This window comes from Schistocerca americana, chromosome 5 (genome assembly GCF_021461395.2).
Source record: "Schistocerca americana isolate TAMUIC-IGC-003095 chromosome 5, iqSchAmer2.1, whole genome shotgun sequence".
Lineage (NCBI taxonomy): Eukaryota > Metazoa > Arthropoda > Insecta > Orthoptera > Acrididae > Schistocerca > Schistocerca americana.
Genome location: NC_060123.1, coordinates 158,477,543 through 158,501,483, shown reverse-complemented (window position 1 = coordinate 158,501,483; position 23,941 = coordinate 158,477,543). Strand labels below are relative to the sequence as shown.

The 23,941-nt window shown below is 41.4% G+C and overlaps 1 protein-coding gene across 3 annotated transcripts in view; it reads left to right on the top strand.

The window, feature by feature from the left end:
- LOC124616084 (actin-related protein 8) overlaps positions 1–23,941 on the top strand; it is a 171,531-nt gene that overhangs the window by 134,108 nt on the left and 13,482 nt on the right. For all 3 annotated transcript variants that reach the window (XM_047144335.1, XM_047144336.1, XM_047144334.1), the window contains one exon: positions 22,619–22,747. In XM_047144335.1, coding sequence (XP_047000291.1) covers positions 22,619–22,747 — 129 coding nt within the window. The remainder of the gene's footprint in view (positions 1–22,618; positions 22,748–23,941) is intronic.

Sequence of the window (23,941 nt, the reverse complement as noted above, 5' to 3'; positions counted from 1 at the left end):
TTATAGGTGTTTACGTCCTTCATAGCTGAAAATGCATTACTGTACTGTGTCATGCATTGTTTGTCGCATTCTGATAATGAGTGTTTACGACCTGTCGCTGCTCGCAGCATGGCTTGCTTTTGGGGCGAAGTCGACTTCTAATTCAGTGGCCGTCAAACTGCGGCCCGAATCAAATCTTCGTGCGGCGCGCGGCTCTCAGACATACTTTCTTTTATAATCTGCACTTTAATAAGAATGACAAGTAACTGTTAATCAGAACACAGGGATAAGTTGTGATCTAAATGACAATGACACTAACCAGAACACTAATCGCTTTATCTGACTTAATACACGTAAATCCGGATTATGGCACACCATCGAGCCTCTATAATGGTTCGAAAGAACAGGGTGCTGAGAAACATATATTGGAGCCCTACGCCATAGCAGCGAATACTTTACCCTCCTGCTGGTCAAGGCGGCACACCACGATGCGTTCGGCGACTGAAGTCATGGACGGCCGCAACCTGTTATTAATGGCGCGCGCCCGAAAAATGCAAGTACGCGGTCTCGCGTTCGGTTAATTCGGAATGCAGGTACTTCCCTAAGAGACTCTGAAACCCCGGTGGATTCCAGTGTGCAAGTGGACCTGTTTGCTGCTCTGCAAAACCAATTCGACTCCGTGCCACGGCTATGCGTAACAGAATATGTCAAATGTTTAGACGGCCGACTCAGGACAAATAAGTACATCCATGCATCACTCGTTGTGTGTGTGATGCTAGAAGCAGTACCTCAGATGGTTCAGAAGATGAATGGCACACTAGCAAAGGACACAAGCCTCACTGTTTAGGTGGAGACCTGCAGTTCTTCACTAGCGAAGTGCCAGTACAAGAGTGATCTTCTCTTTCTGCCCGCTTTCCTCTTCAGCTCGGTAGCAAATGCCCATTTACATCTTAAACTTCCCCCACTTTAGCACAAGCCAATCACGAGCTGGAACCCGGCATTCGAAGCTCAGAAGCTCCCCATGCTCTGCATACACAGATTTGAACAATCAGAGACTTTAAAGTTAATTGGGAGAAAAGGAAAAAAGATTCAGCTTCGCGACCTCTTTCCCACGCATTTACGCCATGTCTTTTGTTAACAACATGACCAGGAAACATTCCACGTGGGAAAAATTATACATAAAAACAAAGATGAGGTGACTTACCGAACAAAAGCGCTGGCAGGTCGATAGACGCACAAACAAACACAATCATACACACAAAATTCAAGCTTTCGCAACAAACTGTTGCCTCATCATCAGGAAAGAGGGAAGGAGAGGGGAAGACGAAAGGAAGTGGGTTTTAAGGGAGAGGGTAAGGAGTCATTCCAATCCCGGGAGCGGAAAGACTTACCTTAGGGGGAAAAAAGGACAGGTATACACTCGCACACACGCACATATCCATCCACACATACAGACACAAGCAGACATATTTAAAGACAAAGAGTTTGGGCAGAGATGTCAGTCGAGGCAGAAGTGTAGAGGCAAAGAAGTTGTTGAAAGACAGGTGAGGTATGAGTGGCGGCAACTTGAAATTAGCGGAGATTGAGGCCTGGCGGATGACGAGAAGAGAGGATATACTGAAGGGCAAGTTCCCATCTCCGGAGTTCAGATAGGTTGGTGTTGGTGGGAAGTATCCAGATAACCCGGACCGTGTAACACTGTGCCAAGATGTGCTGGCTGTGCACCAAGGCATGTTTAGCCACAGGGTGATCCTCATTACCAACAAACACTGTCTGCCTGTGTCCATTCATGCGAATGGACAGTTTGTTGCTGGTCATTCCCACATAGAATGCATCACAGTGTAGGCAGGTCAGTTGGTAAATCACGTGGATGCTTTCACACGTGGCTCTGCCTCTGATCGTGTACACCTTCCGGGTTACAGGACTGGAGTAGGTGGTGGTGGGAGGGTGCATGGGACAGGTTTTGCATCGGGGGCGGTTACAAGGATAGGAGCCAGAGGGTAGGGAAGGTGGTTTGGGGATTTCATAGGGATGAACTAACAGGTTACGAAGGTTAGGTGGACGGCGGAAAGACACTCTTGGCGGAGTGGGGAGGATTTCATGAAGGATGGATCTCATTTCAGGGCAGGATTTGAGGAAGTCGTATCCCTGCTGGAGAGCCACATTCAGAGTCTGGTCCTGTCCCGGAAAGTATCCTGTCACGAGTGGGGCACTTTTGTGGTTCTTCTGTGGGGGATTCTGGGTTTGAGGGGACGAGGAAGTGGCTCTGGTTATTTGCTTCTGTACCAGGTCGGGAGGGTAGTTGCGGGAGGCGAAAGCTGTTTTCAGGTTGTTGGTGTAATGATTCAGGGATTCCGGACTGGAGCAGATTCGTTTGCCACGAAGACCTAGGCTGTAGGGAAGGGACCGTTTGATGTGGAATGGGTGGCAGCTGTCATAATGGAGGTACTGTTGCTTGTTGGTGGGTTTGATGTGGATGGACGTGTGAAGTTGGCCATTGGACAGGTGGAGGTCAACGTCAAGGAAAGTGGCATGGGATTTGGAGTAGGACCAGGTGAAACTGATGGAACCAAAGGAGTTGAGGTTGGAGAGGAAATTCTGGAGTTCTTCTTCACTGTGAGTCCAGATCATGAAGATGTCATCAATAAATCTGTACCAAACTTTGGGTTGGCAGACTTGGGTAACCAAGAAGGCTTCCTCTAAGCGACCCATGAATAGGTTGGCGTACGAGGGGGCCATCCTGGTGCCCATGGCTGTTCCCTTTAATTGTTGGTATGTCTGGCCCTCAAAAGTGAAGAAGTTGTGGGTCAGGATGAAGCTGGCTAAGGTGATGAGGAAAGAGGTTTTAGGTAGGGTGGCAGGTGATCGGCGTGAAAGGAAATGCTCCATCGCAGCGAGGCCCTGGACGTGCGGAATATTTGTGTATAAGGACGTGGCATCAATGGTTACAAGGATGGTTTCCGGGGGTAACAGATTGGGTAAGGATTCCAGGCGTTCAAGGAAGTGGTTGGTGTCCTTGATGGAGGATGGGAGACTGCATGTAATGGGTTGAAGGTGTTGATCTACGTAGGCAGAGATACGTTCAGTGGGGGCTTGGTAACCAGCTACAATGGGGCGGCCGGGATGATTGGGTTTGTGGATTTTAGGAAGAAGGTAGAAGGTAGGGGTGCGGGGTGTCGGTGGGGTCAGGAGGTTGATGGAGTCAGGTGAAAGGTTTTGCAGGGGGCCTAAGGTTCTGAGGATTCCTTGAAGCTCTGCCTGGACATCGGGAATGGGGTTACCTTGGCAAACTTTGTATGTGGTGTTGTCTGAAAGCTGACGCAGTCCCTCAGCCACATACTCCCGACGATCAAGTACCACGGTCGTGGAACCCTTGTCCGCCGGATGAATGACGATGGATCGGTCAGCCTTCAGATCACGGATAGCCTGGGCTTCAGCAGTGGTGATGTTGGGTGTAGGATTAAGGTTTTTTAAGAAGGATTGAGATGCAAGGCTGGAAGTCAGAAATTCCTGGAAGGTTTGGAGAGGGTGATTTTGAGGAAGAGGAGGTGGGTCCCGCTGTGACGGAGGACGGAATTGTTCCAGGCAGGGTTCAATTTGGATGGTGTCTTGAGGAGTCGGATCATTAGGAGTAGGATTAGGATCATTTTTCTTCGTGGCAAATTGATACTTCCAGCAGAGAGTACGAGTGTAGGACAGTAAATCTTTGACGAGGGCTGTTTGGTTGAATCTGGGAGTGGGGCTGAAGGTGAGGCCTTTGGATAGGACAGAGGTTTTGGATTGGGAGAGAGGTTTGGAGGAAAGGTTAACTACTGAATTAGGGTGTTGTGGTTCCAGATTGTGTTGATTGGAATTTTGAGGTTTTGGAGGGAGTGGAGCTGGAAGTGGGAGATTGAGTAGATGGGAGAGACTGGGTTTGTGTGCAATGAGAGGAGGTTGAGGTTTGCTGGAAAGGTTGTGAAGGGTGAGTGAGTTGCCTTTCCGGAGGTGGGAAACCAGGAGGTTGGATAGTTTTTTGAGGTGGAGGGTGGCATGCTGTTCTAATTTACGGTTGGCCTGTAGGAGGATGCTCTGAACAGCCGGTGTGGATGTGGGAGAGGAAAGATTAAGGACTTTTATTAAGGATAGGAGTTGACGGGTGTGTTCATTGGCTGAGTTGATGTGTAGGTGAAGGATTAGGTGGGTGAGGGCAATGGATTGTTCAGTTTGGAACTGGTATAGGGACTGATGGAAGGAAGGGTTGCAGCCAGAGATGGGAACTTTGAGTGTGAGGCCTTTGGGGGTAATGCCAAATGTCAGACAAGCCTGAGAAAATAAAATATGCGAGCATAATCTGGCTAGGGCGAAGGCATGTTTGCGGAGGGAATGTAAATACAACTTAATGGGGTCATTGTGGGGGTGTTGTGAGGGTGACATGGTATTAGAAGGTGGAAAGTTTAACATGAGGTGAAATGAAAATGAAAATAAAGATATATGGGGAGAGATAAAGGTGAACCGGAATGAAACTGGAGATCTGGAATGAAAAAAGGCGAAAAGGTGTTGGTTACAGCTGGGCTATGTTGGACTTGGGTTGGTAGACAACGATGTGCATAAAGGTTAGGTGGTTGTGTTGCCGCCAAAACACGTTAAAGGACGGAGAAATTCGGGAAAATTTCGAAAAAACTGCGTGTAGTATATTAAAAGGAGTGGTATTGTGGTGGCAGATTATGAAAATGAGGCTAACAATTGTCTGACGAAGAAATAGTGGCGTTAAAACCTGTGGGAAGCGGGTAAAAATGATCAGTGATGTGGGGAAAACGGAAATGGAAATAAAGCGAAAGTTATTAGAACTGGCCGAAATGGTTGTTTAAAAGGTGAAAGGAGCTGTTTGTGAACTAGAAACGGTGGATATTATAGCGGCGGTAGTGCTGAAAGCAGCAAAAAAATATTTTTTTGGTTATGGTTTGGAAGTGGGTTACGTATTATTGAGTATATATATAGGCGGGATAAAATAGTATAGCAGATTACGGTAAAAAGGAGAAGGTGAATACACGGTGAAACTACTGGCAAAAACAGAAAGAGGAAAATAAGACGACAGAAAAGATTTCGAAATGCAACAGTGACAATAACAAACGTAATTGTTGGATTCAAATTAATGATATCAATATAACGGAAGGAAACATTCCACGTGGGAAAAATTATACATAAAAACAAAGATGAGGTGACTTACCGAACAAAAGCGCTGGCAGGTCGATAGACACACAAACAAACACAAACATACACACAAAATTCAAGCTTTCGCAACAAACTGTTGCCTCATCAGGAAAGAGGGAAGGAGAGGGGAAGACGAAAGGAAGTGGGTTTTAAGGGAGAGGGTAAGGAGTCATTCCAATCCCGGGAGCGGAAAGACTTACCTTAGGGGGAAAAAAGGACAGGTATACACTCGCACACACGCACATATCCATCCACACATACAGACACAAGCAGACATATTTAAAGACAAAGAGTTTGGGCAGAGATGTCAGTCGAGGCAGAAGTGTAGAGGCAAAGAAGTTGTTGAAAGACAGGTGAGGTATGAGTGGCGGCAACTTGAAATTAGCGGAGATTGAGGCCTGGCGGATGACGAGAAGAGAGGATATACTGAAGGGCAAGTTCCCATCTCCGGAGTTCGGATAGGTTGGTGTTGGTGGGAAGTATCCAGATAACCCGGACCGTGTAACACTGTGCCAAGATGTGCTGGCTGTGCACCAAGGCATGTTTAGCCACAGGGTGATCCTCATTACCAACAAACACTGTCTGCCTGTGTCCATTCATGTGAATGGACAGTTTGTTGCTGGTCATTCCCACATAGAATGCATCACAGTGTAGGCAGGTCAGTTGGTAAATCACGTGGGTGCTTTCACACGTGGCTCTGCCTCTGATCGTGTACACCTTCCGGGTTACAGGACTGGAGTAGGTGGTGGTGGGAGGGTGCATGGGACAGGTTTTGCATCGGGGGCGGTTACAAGGATAGGAGCCAGAGGGTAGGGAAGGTGGTTTGGGGATTTCATAGGGATGAACTAACAGGTTACGAAGGTTAGGTGGACGGCGGAAAGACACTCTTGGCGGAGTGGGGAGGATTTCATGAAGGATGGATCTCATTTCAGGGCAGGATTTGAGGAAGTCGTATCCCTGCTGGAGAGCCACATTCAGAGTCTGGTCCAGTCCCGGAAAGTATCCTGTCACAAGTGGGGCACTTTTGTGGTTCTTCTGTGGGGGATTCTGGGTTTGAGGGGACGAGGAAGTGGCTCTGTAACTGAAGGTTGGGGGGGGGGGGGGGGGGGGGGGGAAATTTTGAAGTTCTTATTCGTCTAATGAACTGTGTAGTAAGGAAGTGTTAGTGCTAAATAGCAATTACTTTTCTACAGCACATTTTCCTTTTCAAAACAAATTATATTTGATGCAGATAAGTCCTTGTGGCTCAGTGTAATTTATGTACAATGGAGGTGCCATAAATTGGATTATTGGATTCTACAACATAACATATATGAGGACAATTTTTTTGCCAATAAATTAAAACCACAGTGAAAACCCGAAGAAGTCTTGCACAAATGTGTTTTATAGTGTCTCTTGTATGCCCGTTGATTGTGTCACATCACATTCTTCAATTCTGAACACGCAGTGAGCATGTATATGTACCTAGAACAATAGTATCTCTCCCCCCCCCCCCCCCACCACGTGTGAAGAGCATGCAATCATTTGATTTCTTCATGCTGAGGGGTTCTTCCTGATTTCATGCATCCCACATAATTAAATGTCATGTGTGACAGGAAATTGTAGCAGTGGTGCAGGAACTTTGAAATAGGACGTACAGACGTTCATGATACAGGTAGTCAGGGAAGAAAGCAAGTGTCAACTGATGATGATGTTCCGCGAGCAGATTGGGTGATTCAAGAAAGTCTATGAAGGCCAATTCAAAACAAGTGAAGAGGAATGTTGTCATCAGGCATCGTCCTTCTTTATGACAATGCTTGGTGCACTCTGTAGCTGTGACAAAGACACTCTTGCCGCTGTTTCAGTGAAAAGAGTTTGATTATCCCCCACACAGCCTGAACTTGGCTACCTAATTTTCTTTGTTCACATGAACTGCTGTATTTGGGGACAGCATTTTGGCACAGACAGTTAGCTGCAGACCAGCATCGAGAATTGGCAAAAAGCACAGGCAGACCTCCTCTGATGAGGGAATTAGATAGTTGTCAACACGCTATGACAAAAGTCTTAAGTTAGTAGTCAGAGTGTATAGAGAATTACTGGAAGGTGTAGCTAAATGTTGCAAATAAAATGTTTTTGTTTTTCCCTGTGGTTTCCTTTTCTTGGCCTGTTAGACAGTTATACAAAGAGGCATCTCTGCAGCTTCCTAGTTGTAATCCAGTGGGTTTATCTGATTTGTTGGGTGCTAACTTGATAAAACTTCGGTAGAAGATCACACTGTAACCTGATTGATGATGCACCAGCAGTCGGTACAGGATGAACATTGCAGAGAGATGTGCGTTTCTTCAACTATTGGGCAATACACAGACAAAATTTATGGGTTGATCTAGTCTTTGAAGCAGCTTTCTGATGTGGGCACACCATTCCAGTTGTGAGTGATTCATTAGCCCTACAAAGTGTGCTGTTGGAGTTATGTTAGTATATAGTCTCCATGAGAGCAAATGAAATTGCTCAAGGGCTAACAGATGGTGGAGTGATTATGTTCACAAAGTCTTCCATCCACACTGAGGCTGTATCTGCAATGTTTATAAAACTCTAGACTTTCTACAATAACATTATTTTCATCATGGCAGCGACAACAGCAATCAAAATTGTCTTGAATGAAAAACAGCCCACAGTTGCACTAAATTATGTTTATTTTAAACCTTGACCAGGTTTGTGCTATAATAATATAGCCTTCTTCAGAAGTCCTAAAAATGATCAAAATAACATCTAGACCAGTGATACAATCTACACATAAACTTCAAATTTACGTAAGTGATAACATATTACTTACATACACAATAATAAATGAAAAATGTCTTAGCCCAGTGGCCACGTCAAGACCAATAAAACAACTTCAACAGACATAAACCTGTTTCGAACATAAGTAAAATTACATATGGCACCATATGTCCTCCGCCACTACCTCTGTTATACTGGGTGCACGGTCGTCAAGTGTGCCGCACCCCGCACACCATAGGTGGTGCTCACCACGGTGAGCTACATCGCAGCGTTTATTTGGCAACTAGTCAATAAATACAATAATAAATTAATAACAAGCCTACATGTGCAAGTGAAGGACCATATACTTATTAATACAAATGTCCAACAGGTGAAATATTGTTGCATATGATCATTAGAGTGGGAGAACATTAACAGTTATAACAAAGTTGGTCGTATCACAATTTGATGCATGATTCAGAAACAAGACTATCATAGGCAAATATAACTTCAGCTTACATTATATGCTGTAATAGTTTATAAGGCAAATTCTACCAGCCGACTGTAGTCGTCGTACATAGCCACACTACCAATGATTAACATTAGCTCTATGACTAGCAAGCACCCTAGTGCATGAGTGCGGTAACATGGTACAAGATAACAAAGGGCACATTAACATATCTGTCTGAAACACAAACCACTGTTGACATAAAAGCAGCTCATGACACTTTATGACAAATTCCTACTGGAGCATTGTCCTAAAACATTAGTTTATCTCTAAAGATAATCATACCATCATATGGTGCAGTCGAGTAACTACTATTGCCTATCTGCTACACCCAATACAGGCTGAAAACCTTCAAGGAAGCTGGTACTTTTCAAATAACACTGATCATTCAGTAAATTCCTATTGTCAAACTTTTTGTGCTTGTATATCTGGAATATAGATGGAACATAGTCAAACGTGAGCTGGGGCAGCCTGACAGTGCACAGCATACCATAGCAATAAAGCTAAATGATGATGTTGTGAGTGATAATTCACAAGTTGCAAGTATTTTTAACAATCACTTTCTGAATGCAGCAGCAAAAATAGGGTTAAAGGGTTCAGTTGAAGAAGCAAAAAAATATGTTAAAAATGTCATTCCCAGGACTTTAGCCCTTTAGAAATAGCACCAACATCCCCCACTGAAATTAAGGGAATTATAAATATACTGAAAAACAAGAGCTCATGTCATGTTGATGGTGTCTCTAACAAAATTTTGAAGTGTTGTTCTAATTTAATAAGTAAAGTCCTTAGCGATATATGTAATGCTTCGCTGGCACAGGGAATTTTTCTAGACAGATTGAAATATGCGATTGTCAGACCTCTTCATAAGAAAGGGGACAAGAGTGACTTAAATAATTAGAGACCAATCTCATTGCTCACTTCATTTTCTAAAATATTCGAAAAACGTATGTATTCAAGAGTAGTCTCACATTAAATTGAAAATAAGTTACTCAGCATGTCGCAGTTCGGATTCTTGAAGGATTACTTGACTGAGAATGCTATCTACACACTTACCCATCAAACAGTACAAGCCCTAAATAACAAATTACATCCAGTTGGTATTTTTTGTGATCTCTCAAAGGCATTTGACTGTGTGGATCATGTCACACTCTTAGAAAAACTGAGGTTTCATGGAATTGAAGGCTATACACACAGCTGGTTTGAATCATACTTAATGAACAGAAAGCAAAAAGTTGTGCTGAACAGCACAAATAATGTTGGGAGGGTGGTAAATTCTAGTGAACGGGGAGTTATCACAAAGGGAGTCCCACAGGGTTCAATTTCAGGTCCTCTCCTGTTCCTTATTCATGTGAATGACCTCCCACTTAACATTCAGCAAGCTGAACTAGTACTTTTTGCAGATGACATGAGTGTTATAATAAATCCCATTCCAGAAAAAGCAGCTGAAGATATTGTTAAGGATGTCTTTCAAAGAATTACTAAGTGCTTCTCAGAAAATGGACTCTCCCTTGGTTTTGAAAAAACTCACTATATCCAGTTCGGTACACCGAATAGAGTCATACCGACAATTGATGTAGCATATGAACAGGGCTCAGTTAACAGGGTAGATTTCTCCAAATTTTTGTGTGGTCACATTGATGACAACTTGAACTGGAAGAAGCATATTACTGAGCTTCTCAAATAACTAAGTTCAGCTTTTTTCACTCTTCGTATAATCGCTAGTCTTGGTAATAAACAGATCAGCCTCCTAACATACTTTGAATATTTCCACTCAATAATGTCTTATGGAATAGTTTTTTGGGGTACCTCACCACTTAGACATAAAGTATTGATTGCACAAAAGAGAGCAGTGAGAATAATTAGTGGTGTTCACCCAGGGACGTCATGTAGGCACCTTTTCAAGGAGGTAGGTATTTTAACTGCACCACCAGAGTACATACGTTCACACATGAAATTCATTACAAATAATCCATCTCAATTCGTGAAGAACAGTGATGTTCGTGCGTACAACACTAGAGGGAAAAATGACCTGTCCTATATGTTATTGAGGCTGTCAGTTGCTCAAAAAGGAGTACATTATTCAGCAACAAAAATCTTTGATCATTTGCCCAACAACATAAAGTGTCTGGCAGGTAGCAGATCATGTTTTAAATCTAGCTTAAAATCATTTCTTTTGGACAACTCCTTCTACTCCATGGACAAGTTTCTGTTTCAGAAAAGAAGGTACCTCTAAATGTAGTTGCATGTGTAGAACTAAAAATTTCAGTAATATTAATATTAGCACTATTCATGTGTGTATATATATCTTGTAATCTGACTTGTTCCACAACATATTGATAAAATAATTGGGAAATTGATCTATGGAACATGACATAACTAAAACAAAAAACTGTTATTAATTTATTGTCGTATGTATTGACTAGTTGCCTGATAAACAGTGCAATGTAGCTCACTGTGGTGAGCGCCACCTATGGTGCACGGGGTGTGGCACACTTGACGACCGTGCACCCAGTATAACAGAGGTAGTGGTGGAGGACATATGGTGCCATTCATTCGAGACAATTTCTACAATAAGTGTGTCATGTTAGTATCACACTTATGTGAGGTACAGAATGATTTCAAAATGTCAGATTTGCATTGTTTCAAGAATTTTTCCTCTGATATTGACAGATTTGCATTTTAGGTACACCATGTGCTGTTTAAATTTTCTTAAATAAATAGCCTGAGACCATTTCAGGTTCCAGTGTATTGCAGACTGTTTATTCGAGTAGTAGTGAATGGTTTCTGTGAAGTAGTTGTAGAAGCTGCTTTCTCGAGTTCTTCCATGGATCACTAATACCATGAATAGATAATCTTTCCTCTCAGCTTTGTTACAATGCCATGTAGCTCACCTAGGAACCTGAAGTGTAGGAGGCAAATTTGCTGTCAAAGTAAGATGGAAGGTGGATGGGACAGTGATCTGCAGTCTTTCAAGAGTTCCCACTCCCAAGTCATTAAACTTCCTGGCAGATTAAAAGTATGTGCCAAACCGAGACTTAAACTTTGAACATTTGCCTTCTGTAGCCAAGTGCGCGACTGACTGAGCTACCCAAGCATGACCTGTCCTCATGGCTTTACCTCTGTCAGTACCTCATCTCCTACATTCCAGGCTTCTCTGCAGTTTTCCTGTGAAACTTGCAGGGCTAGCACTCCCGGAAGGAAGACTATGGCAGAGATATGTTTTAGCCACAGCATGGGGGATGCTTCCAGAATGAATTTTCACTGTGCAATGGAGTGTGCACACACTTCACTGAAGACACCAAAAACACAACATGTTTCCATACCTAATACAGTGTAGAAAAATGCTAGCATTCAAAACAGTTTCCAATCATCTTGGAATGGATAAATACAGTTCCTGTGTAGTTTTCAAGAGAATCTTCCTGAAAAATAGTGGCAAGTTCAGGTAACAATGATCTCTAAACTTGACCACAAAGGTTCAATAATATTGAGATCTCATGACTGTGGCGGCCAGGGATCATGTGACAATTCATCTTCGTGCCCACAAAACCAATCCTGGATGATGTGAGTTGTGTGAACAGTGGCCCTGTGATCTTGGAATACAGCTTCACTATTGGGGAATCAACATTTTACCATGGGATTGAACTGATCAGCCCAATTGGTCAGATAATCATTGGCTGTAATGTGACCCTGCAGGGTAGCCATGGACCCATAGAATACCATGATATGGCTGTGAAATTCATTACTGAACACCTGCCACATTTTGCTCTTGGGACATAAACTTGGTCAGAAGCTGGAAACAGACTCATCTGAATAAACTACTTCCTCCTATTGCACCATAGTCCAGGTTTTATGGCTTCGGCCCTATGTTTTTCTGTTACGGGCATTAGCACCGGTGATGAGTGATTTTAGAATTCGAGCTCGCCCTGCAATTCCCTGCTTATAGGGACCCCTTCATGTTGGTTTGGTGCTGACAGGGCTCACGTGTGTGATGTTCAATAGTGCAATGGCTTTTGCAGCTGTCATCATCTTATTTTTCATCACAGTCCTATTCAGCGGCCATCTGTCATGATCATGCAACACAAACTTTTGTAAGAATTGTGAGTTAGTGGAGGATTTTGTTCTGTTTTCACTGTATGCAATGTAAATCTTCAGTACAGTGCCTCTTGAAATACCAAACAATTCAGTCCCGAGTTGGTGACGTGCTATCGGATCATTTTGAGCAAGAGAAATGTGAAATTTATTTTATTTATCTCACAACATACAGAATTTCAGAATGTAAGTCTGATGTACAGGAGACGTGTCAGGGCTACAATTTACTTATTTAAAATTTTTGTCAAACTTACAATATTAATTGTTGTAGAACTTACTTATTTAAAATTTGTCAAACTTACAATATTACTTACTGGAAAATTTACACAAGGTTCTTTCTAGTACTATTTTAGACTTTGCATCTGCTATAACTAGCATAAATTTTTATTTCATTTTAAGGATCCAGCTCAAAGTATCACTTTGAGCTTCATGAATTCTTCCACTGAGTAGTAGCACCTTCCAGTTAGAAATATTTAGCTTCGTATTCATTATGTCACACCCTTTTCTTTTCTTGTGAAGTTTCATGGCTATATATCCAGATGGGTCTGAGCATAAAATTTTAGGTAATGTTTCTCAGGGCAGCATTTTAAGTGTTACTCTCTTTTCCATACCCATAAGCAGTATCATGTTAATGATAAAGACTCCTGTAACATGCCCCTTATTTGTGAATGATTTTGCAGTTTTCTATTCCTCCTTCAGTACTGCAACTGCGGTTCGTCAGTTGCAACTTACAGTGCAGAGGTTAGCGGATTGGGCTGCAAAGACAGGTTTTCAGTTTTGTGCTGATAAGTATGTGTGCATGTTCATTTTAATCATTATTGTCTTTTTAATTTGCCTGACTTGCATCACCATTCTACATTTTAAAGACTGTGAAGTTTGTGGGCCTCATTTGTGACTCCAAATTGTCATGGTTACCACACCTTATAGACCCGAAAGACAGGATCCAAAAGGCATTGAATATCTTGAAGTGCCTTAGCTGCAGGTCTTGGGGAGCAGCGGGACGCGTCTGCTCCCATTTATATGGCTTTTTTTTTATCACAGCTAGATTGTGGGTGCACAGTGTACGGACCAGTGAGGTCTTCTTATGAGAAGATCATTGTCGTTGTCCATCATGAGGGGATTAGGCTGGCCGTGTGTGCTTACAGGACCAGACCCACACCCAGTCTCTGTGCTGAGGCCAGGGAACCACCACTCACCATCCAGCAGCAGCTCAGTATGGTGTGTCAGGCACGTAAGTTCCTCACTGCTCTAAATGCACTTGTATAGTGTTGCTCATACATCTCTGGATCAGCTTTTCTCCAGTCATCCACAAGTAATAAGACTGCTTGGGATCCACTTGCAGCATGTGCTGAAATTTCTTGGTGAGGAGCAAGTACAACCCCAAGTCGAGCGTTTTAACCATTTGCCACACTGATTACTGCAGATGCCTAGAGTAATTTTAGATTAAGGGCAGTACAGCGAGATTGTGGTACTGCATATCATTTTATACATTATTTTATGACATTTTAACTGATCACCATGACCCTATAGCTGTATTTACAGATTGGTGTAAACACCAGGTCCTGTTGGATGCTCTGTTGGTTTCCTTGATCATGTCCTCAAGAGCCGACTGCCTCAAGACTTTATGTTTCCTCAAGATCAAGATCCAACTGCCTCAAGACTTTGCTGTCTTCAGCTCAGAATTATTCGCAATTGTGTGGGTGCCGGAGCAGATAAGATGTGTTTTGAGTGCTAAAGTCCTTGTCTGTTACCATTCCTCTTAGTGTTCTTCACTCACCACAACTTGAGGTTGGTGAGGCTGACAAGGAAAATACTGCATTTATAACTGCTGACACCCTCTTTGAGTTTAAAGTAATGCTGTTTGGGCTGCTTAATAGTCCAGCCACCTCCGAGCATATGATGGACAGTTTGCCTGAACACCTTGTTAATGATGTTTCTTTCTTATCTGGATGGTATTGTCATCTTTTCTGAGACATTTGAAGAACATCTAAGCAGTCTGACAACTGTGTTGAAGTGTGTTCAGACTGCAGACCTTGGCTGGAATCCAAAAAAATGCCTCTTTGCAGCCCAAGAAGTAAAAGTCTTGGGGTGTCTACTGAATGATGATGGAGACTGTCCTGATCCATAGAAAATAAGAACAGTCACAAATTTTCTGAGTCATTGGCATGTTCATGATGTGAAGTTTTTTCAGAATGTGCTCAAACTACCAGCAACTGACAAAGGACTTCTGCACCAAGGCATGTCCATTGCAAGAATTACCTGCAGGAAGACACCAAATTTTCATGAAACGATGTGCAAGAAAGGTCTTTTCCTGCCCTTAAGCAGGTGCTAATGTCTTCTCCAGTCCTAGCATTATATGGCTAAAATGTCAAGACAGAACTTCACACTGACACTGGCGATTATGGGATAGATGCAGTTCTTGTGCAAATTTGGAAAGATGCTGAGAAGGTGATAGCTTACTCTTCCAGAGTACTCTCCAAGTCCGAGATGAACTACTCTACAACTGAGAAAGAGTACCTTGCAGTTGTTTGTGTCATGAACAACTTCTTGCTATACTTATTTGGCAAATCATGTGCCATTGTGATTCTGTATGCTAGCTGACAAGCCTGAAGGATCTGTCAGGTTAACTGGCAAGATGGCCAGTTAGGCTTCAGGAGTATGATGTCACAGTGGTGTACAGAAGTGGAAACAAACACCATATCTGCCTTTCAGGGAATCATTTTCCAAAACACAGCAACAGAGATGAGATCTTAGCCATTGCTGCATTAAATGACATTGCTGCTGAACAGAGGAATATCCAGCAATGATGAAAATCATAGAAACGGCGAAGGAGGAGAAATCAACTGGAGGAGAATTCCAGTTAATAAACAGAGCACTGTGTAACAGGAACTATGATTCGTTGAGGCAGAGTGATTGCTCATGATCCCAGGTCATCTGCGACCAGCTGTCCTGAAGTATTTCCATGCTGTTCCTGGTCACCTGGAATTAATAAGGATTTTAAACAGAATCAGGCACAAAGTATCACAGGCCAGGTGTCTACCAGTTCCACACATACTTTGTGAGTCACTTTAAGGAATTCCAATTATGGAAATGCATGCCACAGTTACCTGCGGGGCATTTGGTATGAATGCTGCCTGCAGTAACGCCATTCCACTGGATTGGAATTGACTTCTTGAGGTGGTTCCCAAAATTTACAAATGGGAATTGATGGGTAATAGTCTGCACTGAGTACCTCACTGTCTATCCTGTCACCAATGCTGTGCCAACTACTGAAGGTCCAGCATTGCAAAGTTCCTTGTAGACAATGTCTTTTTTAAGCACAGAGCATCCTGCACAATGATATTTGATTATGGAAGAGTTTTGCAGTCGAGACTACTGTCAGAGGTAATTTCACATTGCAACATCACCACAGGATGCCAACTGCCTACCATCTGCAGATGAATCACCTCACTGAACATTTTAATAAGACACTGGTAATTATTCTCTTGATGTATGTTGATGTTGAACAGAGAGATTCAGTTACAATATTGCCCTCTGTGATATTCACATGCAACTCATGAAGCAAGATGCTACAGGCTTCACACCATTCTTCCTGCTTCACAGCCATGAGGCTGAAATGACAATGGATACAATGTTCTAATTTCAACCAGAAAACACCCTGAAGGACTATGTGAATGTCACAAAGGATCAAAGAAGCAAGAAAGCTGGGCTCACGAAGGAACTTTGGACACACAGAAGAAAGACCAAGAGTGCTATAAGACCAAGCACTGCCCAGTATGATACAACCTGGGAGACTTGGTATGGATTTTTATTCCTGTGTGGAAAGTTAGACTATTGGAAAAGTTACTAGAGCACTATTTTAGGCCATATGGTGTATCCTTCACATATGTAGTCAAGGATTATGACCTTTCATCAAGAAGACAGCAGTCCAAAAAGTTGTCCACAATCACAAAGTTTTGGAGTGGGGGGGTCTACCTTTGATGTTCATCTTAGTGAAGACAATGTAACAAGACAATCAGAATTCAAGAACCCAGCATTGCTGCCATACAGAGGGCCAGTGACAAGATCAAGATGGTGAGGAAGTGTTATAGGCTCTCCACTGTTCCTAATCTGTACAAATGATTTGAGGAGTCAATTTGAGCAGTCCTCTCAGATTGTTTGCACATGAAGCTGTGATTTACCATCAAGTAAAGATAAAAACCAATTGCAAAATTATTTAGACAAGATGTCAGTATGATGTGAAAAGTAGCAATTGATCATAAATAATGAAAAGTGTGTGGTTGTCCACTTGAGTACTAAAAGGAATCCATTAAATTTCGGTTACACAATGAATCACAAAAATCTAAAGGTAGCCAATTCAACTAAGAAGCTAGAGATTACAATTAAGAATATAAATTGGAATGATCACGTAGTTAATGTTGTGAGGAAGATGAACTGAAGCCTGTGCTTTATTGGGGGAACACACAGAAGATGCAGCAAATACACTAAAGAGACTGCCTACACTTCACTTGTCCATCCTTTGCTAGAGTATTGCTGTGTGATACTGGCTTCTTATGTGATAGGATTGACAGAGGACATCATAAAAGTTCTAGAAAGAGCGGCTCATTTTGCATGATCATGAAATAGGAGAGAGAGTGTCACAGATATGATAAGTGAGCTGGGGTGGGGATCATTAAAACATAGCTGTTCTTCATTGCAGTGAGATCTTTACACAAAATTTTAATCACCAGCTTTCTGCTCTTAATGTGAAAATATTTTATTGATGCCTACCTACATGGGAGATATGATTATAGTAATAAAATAAGAGAAATCACAGCCTGCATGGAAAGATTTAAGAGTTTGCCTTTCATGCAGTGTGCAGGAGTGGAACAGTAAAGAAACAGTGTGAAATGGTTCAAAGAACCTTCTGCCAAACATCAAAGTGTGAATTGCAGAATAATCTAGTAGATGTAGGGTGCTGTAGTCTGCTCCAGTGAGAATGTCTAAAATAGTTGGTCATCATGTCCCCAGGAGAGGGAAATGCCATGAGCTATGGTGCATGCAGTGAAGCATCATGGGTGGCATCACTGGCTGGCATGTCGTGGGTTGCCAGTTCACACCAAACCACAAGCAATTATTTGTTGTCTAGTATTTATTACTCCTGAAAGGCTCTGGAGATATTTTTGCAATGCTTGTATATTGTGGAATACTCTATGAATGTATAAATACCAGTATTTTGGAGTATTCAGTGCTTGTGTAAATAGCTGCAATCTCCGTCTAGGAGTTCAGTTCTGCTTTGGCTGCATGTTGGTGTTCTTAATGTATGTGCTTTCAGTATGGGCTTGAGTGTCATTAATTCAGTAGTAGATGGCTTCTCTGGCTATGCAACAGTTACAACAAGCTTCACTAAACAACTTATCTGATTACTGTTAAATAATATAATGGAAAACAGATTAATTAATAAACAGTAAACAGGAAGTTTTAAGGCAGCTTTACAGGAAGCTGACTGGAGGATGTGTGTAATGTGACAGATGTCAGTTCCAAATGTAATTTATTGACTTGTGAAAAATCAACTCATTTCAGGATGAAATCAATGACTGTGGTATTATTTTGATACAGAGGTAACAGCAGATGAATTCAATTCTGTAACTTGCTTCGTATAGGAAACTGGCTATAAAACTGTGTAGATAGTATATATAAAAACAAAGATGATGTGACTTACCAAACAAAAGTGCCGGCAGGTCGATAGACACACAAACAAACACAAACATACACACAAAATTCAAGCTTTCGCAACCAACGGTTGCTTCATCAGGAAAGAGGGAAGGAGAGGGAAAGATGAAAGGATGTGGGTTTTAAGGGAGAGGGTAAGGAGTCATTCCAATCCCGGGAGCGGAAAGACTTACCTTAGGGGTAAAAAAGGACAGGTATACACTCGCACACACACACATATCCATCCGCACATACACAGACACAAGCATGTGTAGATAGTATGTGTCATTGAAACAAAAAATCCTGTTTGAAAAGATATTATTGTAACTTGAGTGAAATTCCTGGTGTCCTAACATGCAACTTGAAGACAAATGTAACAGTGCATTTTCAAGTGTACCACATTTTTTAAATTAGTGAATAATAACTTTTGATTCATGGTATACGACAGACAGGTTGGACAATTGTAACCAAGTCTGTCACTAAAAATTGCTAACATCAGATAGGAATGAAATGAAATTATGTCCTATGCAGTCACTAATTCATCTCAGTGTCAGAGCAGAAAATTTCAAAAGAATGTGTCTAATTACACAGCTGTTTTCAAATACCGCAGCTGAAGATGCAAAATACCTGAAGCCCTTGTAAAGGAAACTGCAGTTTTTCCTCAACTTGAAAATCAATCATTTGACACTGCCAAAACACACAATGGTAAGAACATCATAGTGTCTGATTATTTTTGGCAGCATGTCTGCTTTTTGCTGTCATCAATTATACAGTGAAACCCTGCTTTGGGGGAAAATGTAAAATGTGGGAAATAACATTCTAAGCTGTAAAAATTACGTATGGGATAGCCCCCTTGCACTTAATGTATGATGTATGTACATAACAAGCATCAAAAGACTTGCCAGGGATTTTTTTACAATCTAATGAAGGTTTATTATCCAATAAAAACCACTGATGTAACTGGAACTGATAACTGTCTGGGAAGTAGGAACATTTGACTCTGTTTCATATGTCATAACCGATGTTTTGGAAAGCCTGCAGCTGCCATTCATGATTAAAATAATGAAATACTGTACTAGTTGCATATTTTTTCATGCATAGCGTGATACGTTTTGAGATTTTTTTCTCGTTGTCAAGTGCAAATATGTAAATAAGTATTTTGTGTGGTGTTTGAATATGTGTTATTCTGCGTCTCTTGCACTGTAGTCATCTTTTTGATGTTATCAGGTACCTTGCTTCATCAGTTATGTAGAAAAACACACACACACACACACACACACACACACACACACACACACACACATTGTTTGTTTGTGTAACATCACAAAAAATTCATACATAAGTACTGCACTTGACAATGAGAATAAATTCTGGAAACACATTTTGCTCAGCATGAATACAATATGTAATTGGTGCCGTGTTTAAACTAAAAACATTCGAGCAACGCAAAGTGAATGATGATGTCAACTAGCACTCCAAATGCCCATACGCAGAAACAGACTACATATGGTTCGACAAAGGTGTCACAATGATCACAACACTCATGAAACTGCGTTTGCACACTAGAGACAGTTTGGAAATGATTGTGATTGGTCATGATATCTTCATTCGAACGAACCTAGTTACTCACATCAGCCACTACGCCAAGTAGAGCTTGGCAGTGACGGGAAACACAGCACGAATTGTTCCAACTTTTAGACATTTACCAGTTCAAATTCGCTGAGTAGAGTGTCCTGGTGTCACGAAACTTAACCACGTAACATTTGTAAACACCACTGGATGCCCAACATCATTTTTTTTCTTCACAAAGATTTTTTAGTGATGTGTTAATCGCAGGAAAATTACAAATATGTTGATGCAAAATCAGGTGCAAATTAACATTGTGGGCATAGGAAATTTAACGGGACTGATAAAAAATGATGTTATAAACAATTAGAAAACGTTAATCCCAGGAATGTAAAAGTGGGGCTATACTGTATCTACAAATTGCAAACTGCACAAGACCCACTTTGCTACTGCTCCTACAGTGACATCATTTCAGCGGTCAAACACACATTTTTTCTTTTTTTGGTTCAATCTTTATTTTACAATAGCTTTAGTTATATATTATCAGACATAAAACCCCGGTTGGAGACTAGCATCCACTAAGTGGATCCTAATACTGTCCTGTTACAGGTGTATCCGCCTATGAAAACAACCAACTCCAGTTGCAGTCTTTTATGTGAACATGATACCAAATAGCTCTCTGCCTGGATAACTGGCCAGTGCCAAACTGTGACCAAGGGGAAGGTTGGCAACCCGTGGTCACATTCAGTGACTAATTTACAACTTATGACAGTGTGATTTTCCCTTCAGTATTAGCTTTTCTGAATTCTTAAAGAGGAACTGGCCCTTCAATATATCGTAGATTCTGTAGTCCCTGATCTCAGTTTCTGTTCTTCACCCACTTCCACCTCTGTTTCCACCCCATTCTCTCCCCTGCTGCCATGCTCCCAATTATCCAATCTCCATGTTACTCCTCATTGCAAAGCTTCGTTAGGCTCTTCACTTTAGCTTGATTCATAAGTCTGAGTGTATAACAGCTTCACACATACCAGTGTGCTAAGACAGTATAACTGTGTGTGTGTGTGTGTGTGTGTGTGTGTGTGTGTGTGTGTGTGTGTCTTTGCTTTGAAAAGGAATGAAAATTTGTAAGCTACAGAACTATGCTACAGTGATTATTTGTGTGCCCATTTGTCATTCAACTATTCCATTATAAGATGAGTGGTTGTCTGTACTTGTTCTGTTACCAAATTAGAATTTGTGATTTCTATTTGTCTCATTGATGAAAACGTAGTATTCTTATTGTATTACATAACATTTTTAATGTTACTATTGCACCCATTGCTCATTTCTGTTTTGTATTTTGGCTGTGGAGTAATTTGTAAATGACTAAACTTTCAACAACTCTTTTACTGTATAACTTATGAAACTCTTTTATGCTGCATCCTGTGTTAAATTTTTAGTGTTATTGCCAACAAGGAACATTTAATAAAGACATTATCATATAGTTTTGTAGCTATATTAGCTGTGATCTAGTGCTGTGTCTCATAAAACACAATATACATTAATCAGAAAAACTGTTGTAAGTTGTAGGCTGTGAACAACACTTGTATAAACGTTTATCACATTGAATTAAAAAAGATGCTGAAAAATTATCTAATGGATTTATACTTATTGATTAAAGGAGACCACTGACCAAAAAGCAGAATCAGTATGTCATTGCCAGGCACACACAAATAGAACAAAGGCTTGCTGGCTTACGGAGTGATCCTTTTTAAAGCTAAACACACACACACACACACACACACACACACACACACACACAAATTTTGAGCTTTCGGAACCCAAGGTTGCTTCATCAGGAATGAGGGAAGGAGAGGGAAAGACGAAAGGATGTGGGTTTTAAGGGAGAGGGTAAGGAGTCATTCCAATCCTGGGAGTGGAAAGACTTACCTTAGGGGGAAAAAAGGACAGGTATACACTCGCCCCCCCCCCCCCCCCCCCCACACACGCATCCATCCGCACATATACAGACACAACATAAGTCATTCCCGCGTGGAATGTTTCCCTCTATTTTTATATATGCCTGTGCCCCCTACATGCTGCTGCATTTCGGCAGGTGGACTTGATTGTGGGACAGATTATGTTGAGTGGGATGGAGAGGCTGAGAAGGGGGAGCGGTCAGGGACTGGGGTTGGGGGTGTGAGTGGGTCGCAGGTGCACAAGCTAGACATTTGATGTATGATTGTTGGAGCCAGTGGGGAACAGAGCATGCTGAAAGTGAGATTAGGACGTGAATTTGGGAGGGGGTACAGGATGGAGGAAGGGGAAACTGTTGGGTAGTGGGTGTGGGGACAGTGGGTTATGGACATTGAGGCCAGGATGATTATGGAAGCAAAGGATGTGTTGCAAGGATAACCACCATCTGTTTAATTCATAGAGGCTGGTGTTGGAGGGAAGGATCCAGATGACCTAAGTTGTGTGCATCCAACTGGTGCCATGTAGGGGCATAGGGTGTGTGTGTGTGTGTGTGTGTGTGTGTGTGTGTGTGTGTGTGTGTGTGTGTGTGTGTGTACTCGAGCTCAAGGATCACTCTGAAAGCTATCAATCTTTCTTTCCTTTAGTGTGTGCCTGTCAACAACTCAATGCTTCTGCTTTGTGGGTGAGTGTTCTTCTTGTAATCCAGAAGTATTTAAGTTGTACCAGAACTTTCCTGCAATGTTATCTAATGAGTCTGTAATTTAAATTTTTGCTTGTATTTTTGTTGTGCAGTTCAGGATTTATCAGAATCTTGAAATTGCTGTTTCTTTTTATAGTGTACATTATTATTCACGTAAGCATGCACGTTGCTGTAATATTTGTCTTATGTTTTTATAGCTACCGACGATCTCAAGAGAAAAATGTATGGTTGTATCTTGATAGTGGGAGGTGGCATGAAGTTCCCTGGAATAGGAACATGGCTGCAGAATCGAATCTGTCTTCAGATTCCGTACATGTATAGAGCCGGTAAGACAAATTTAAACAAAGTAGTCATGCTTGCAGCACTGTTCACAAGTTGTAAATAAGTAATGTTAAATTCGTGAAAACACTTCCAGTTCAAAAGCCAAACATTAATATGTAGTGCATAATACAGGATACACACGTTCTTTACATTAGATTAAATCCGACTTCCTCAAAGATGTCATAAAAACCAAACTAAATGATACATATTGATAGAAGAACTGATATCATAATGTTCCTTCTATAAATCCCAGGTGATATGGTCCTCAAGATTGTAGACAAAGTGAAAATTTATAACATTTTCATTTACATAATAATGCAGGAGAACATGAACTGGGGGAAAGGAAAGAAAGGGGGAGCCTCCTGGTACAATTTTACACAGAGCATAATTTAATTATCACTAACACTTTGATAATCATGACAGAATGCTATATATGTGAAAGGTGCATGGGGACACTGAAAGGTCTCAGATTGTTTATATAATTCTAAGACAGAGATTTAAAAAACCAGATTTTAAACTGTATGATGTTTCCAGGGGCAGATATGAACTCTGGTCTTAATTTATTGGTTATGAACTGCAGATTAAAACTGAAGAAATTGTAAAAAAGTAAGAAATAAAGGCGTTGGGACCTGTATAAATTGAAGAAATCAGAGATTAATGAGAGTTTCAAAAGGAACATTAGGCAGTAGGGGAATGGAATGCAATAGAAAATGAATTGGTAGCTTTCAGATATGAATAAAGGCAGCAGAGGATCATGTAGGTAAAATGACAAGGCCTACTAGAAATCGCTGAATAACTTAGGAGAGATTGAATGTTGTTGATGAAAAGAGAAAATTTAAACATGTAGCAAGTGGAACCTGCAAAAGGGAATATAGCCATCAAACAATAACACTACTGGAAAATGCAAAATGGCTAAGCAGGAATGGCTAGAAGACAAATGTAAGGTTGTAGGAGCACGTGTAACTAGGGAAAGATAGATTCCCTGTACAGAAAAATTAAAGTGACCACTGGAGAAAAGAGCAGCAGTTGTGTGAATATCAAAAGCTGAGATGGTAAGCAAATACTAAGCAAAGAAGAGAAAGCTAGAAGTTATAGATATGTATAGTGGGCTTAAATAAGAGGATCAAGCCTGAGGACATTATTATAGGAAGAGAAGAGGAAGTAGGTGAAGATTAGGTGGGAGATAAAATTCTGTGAGA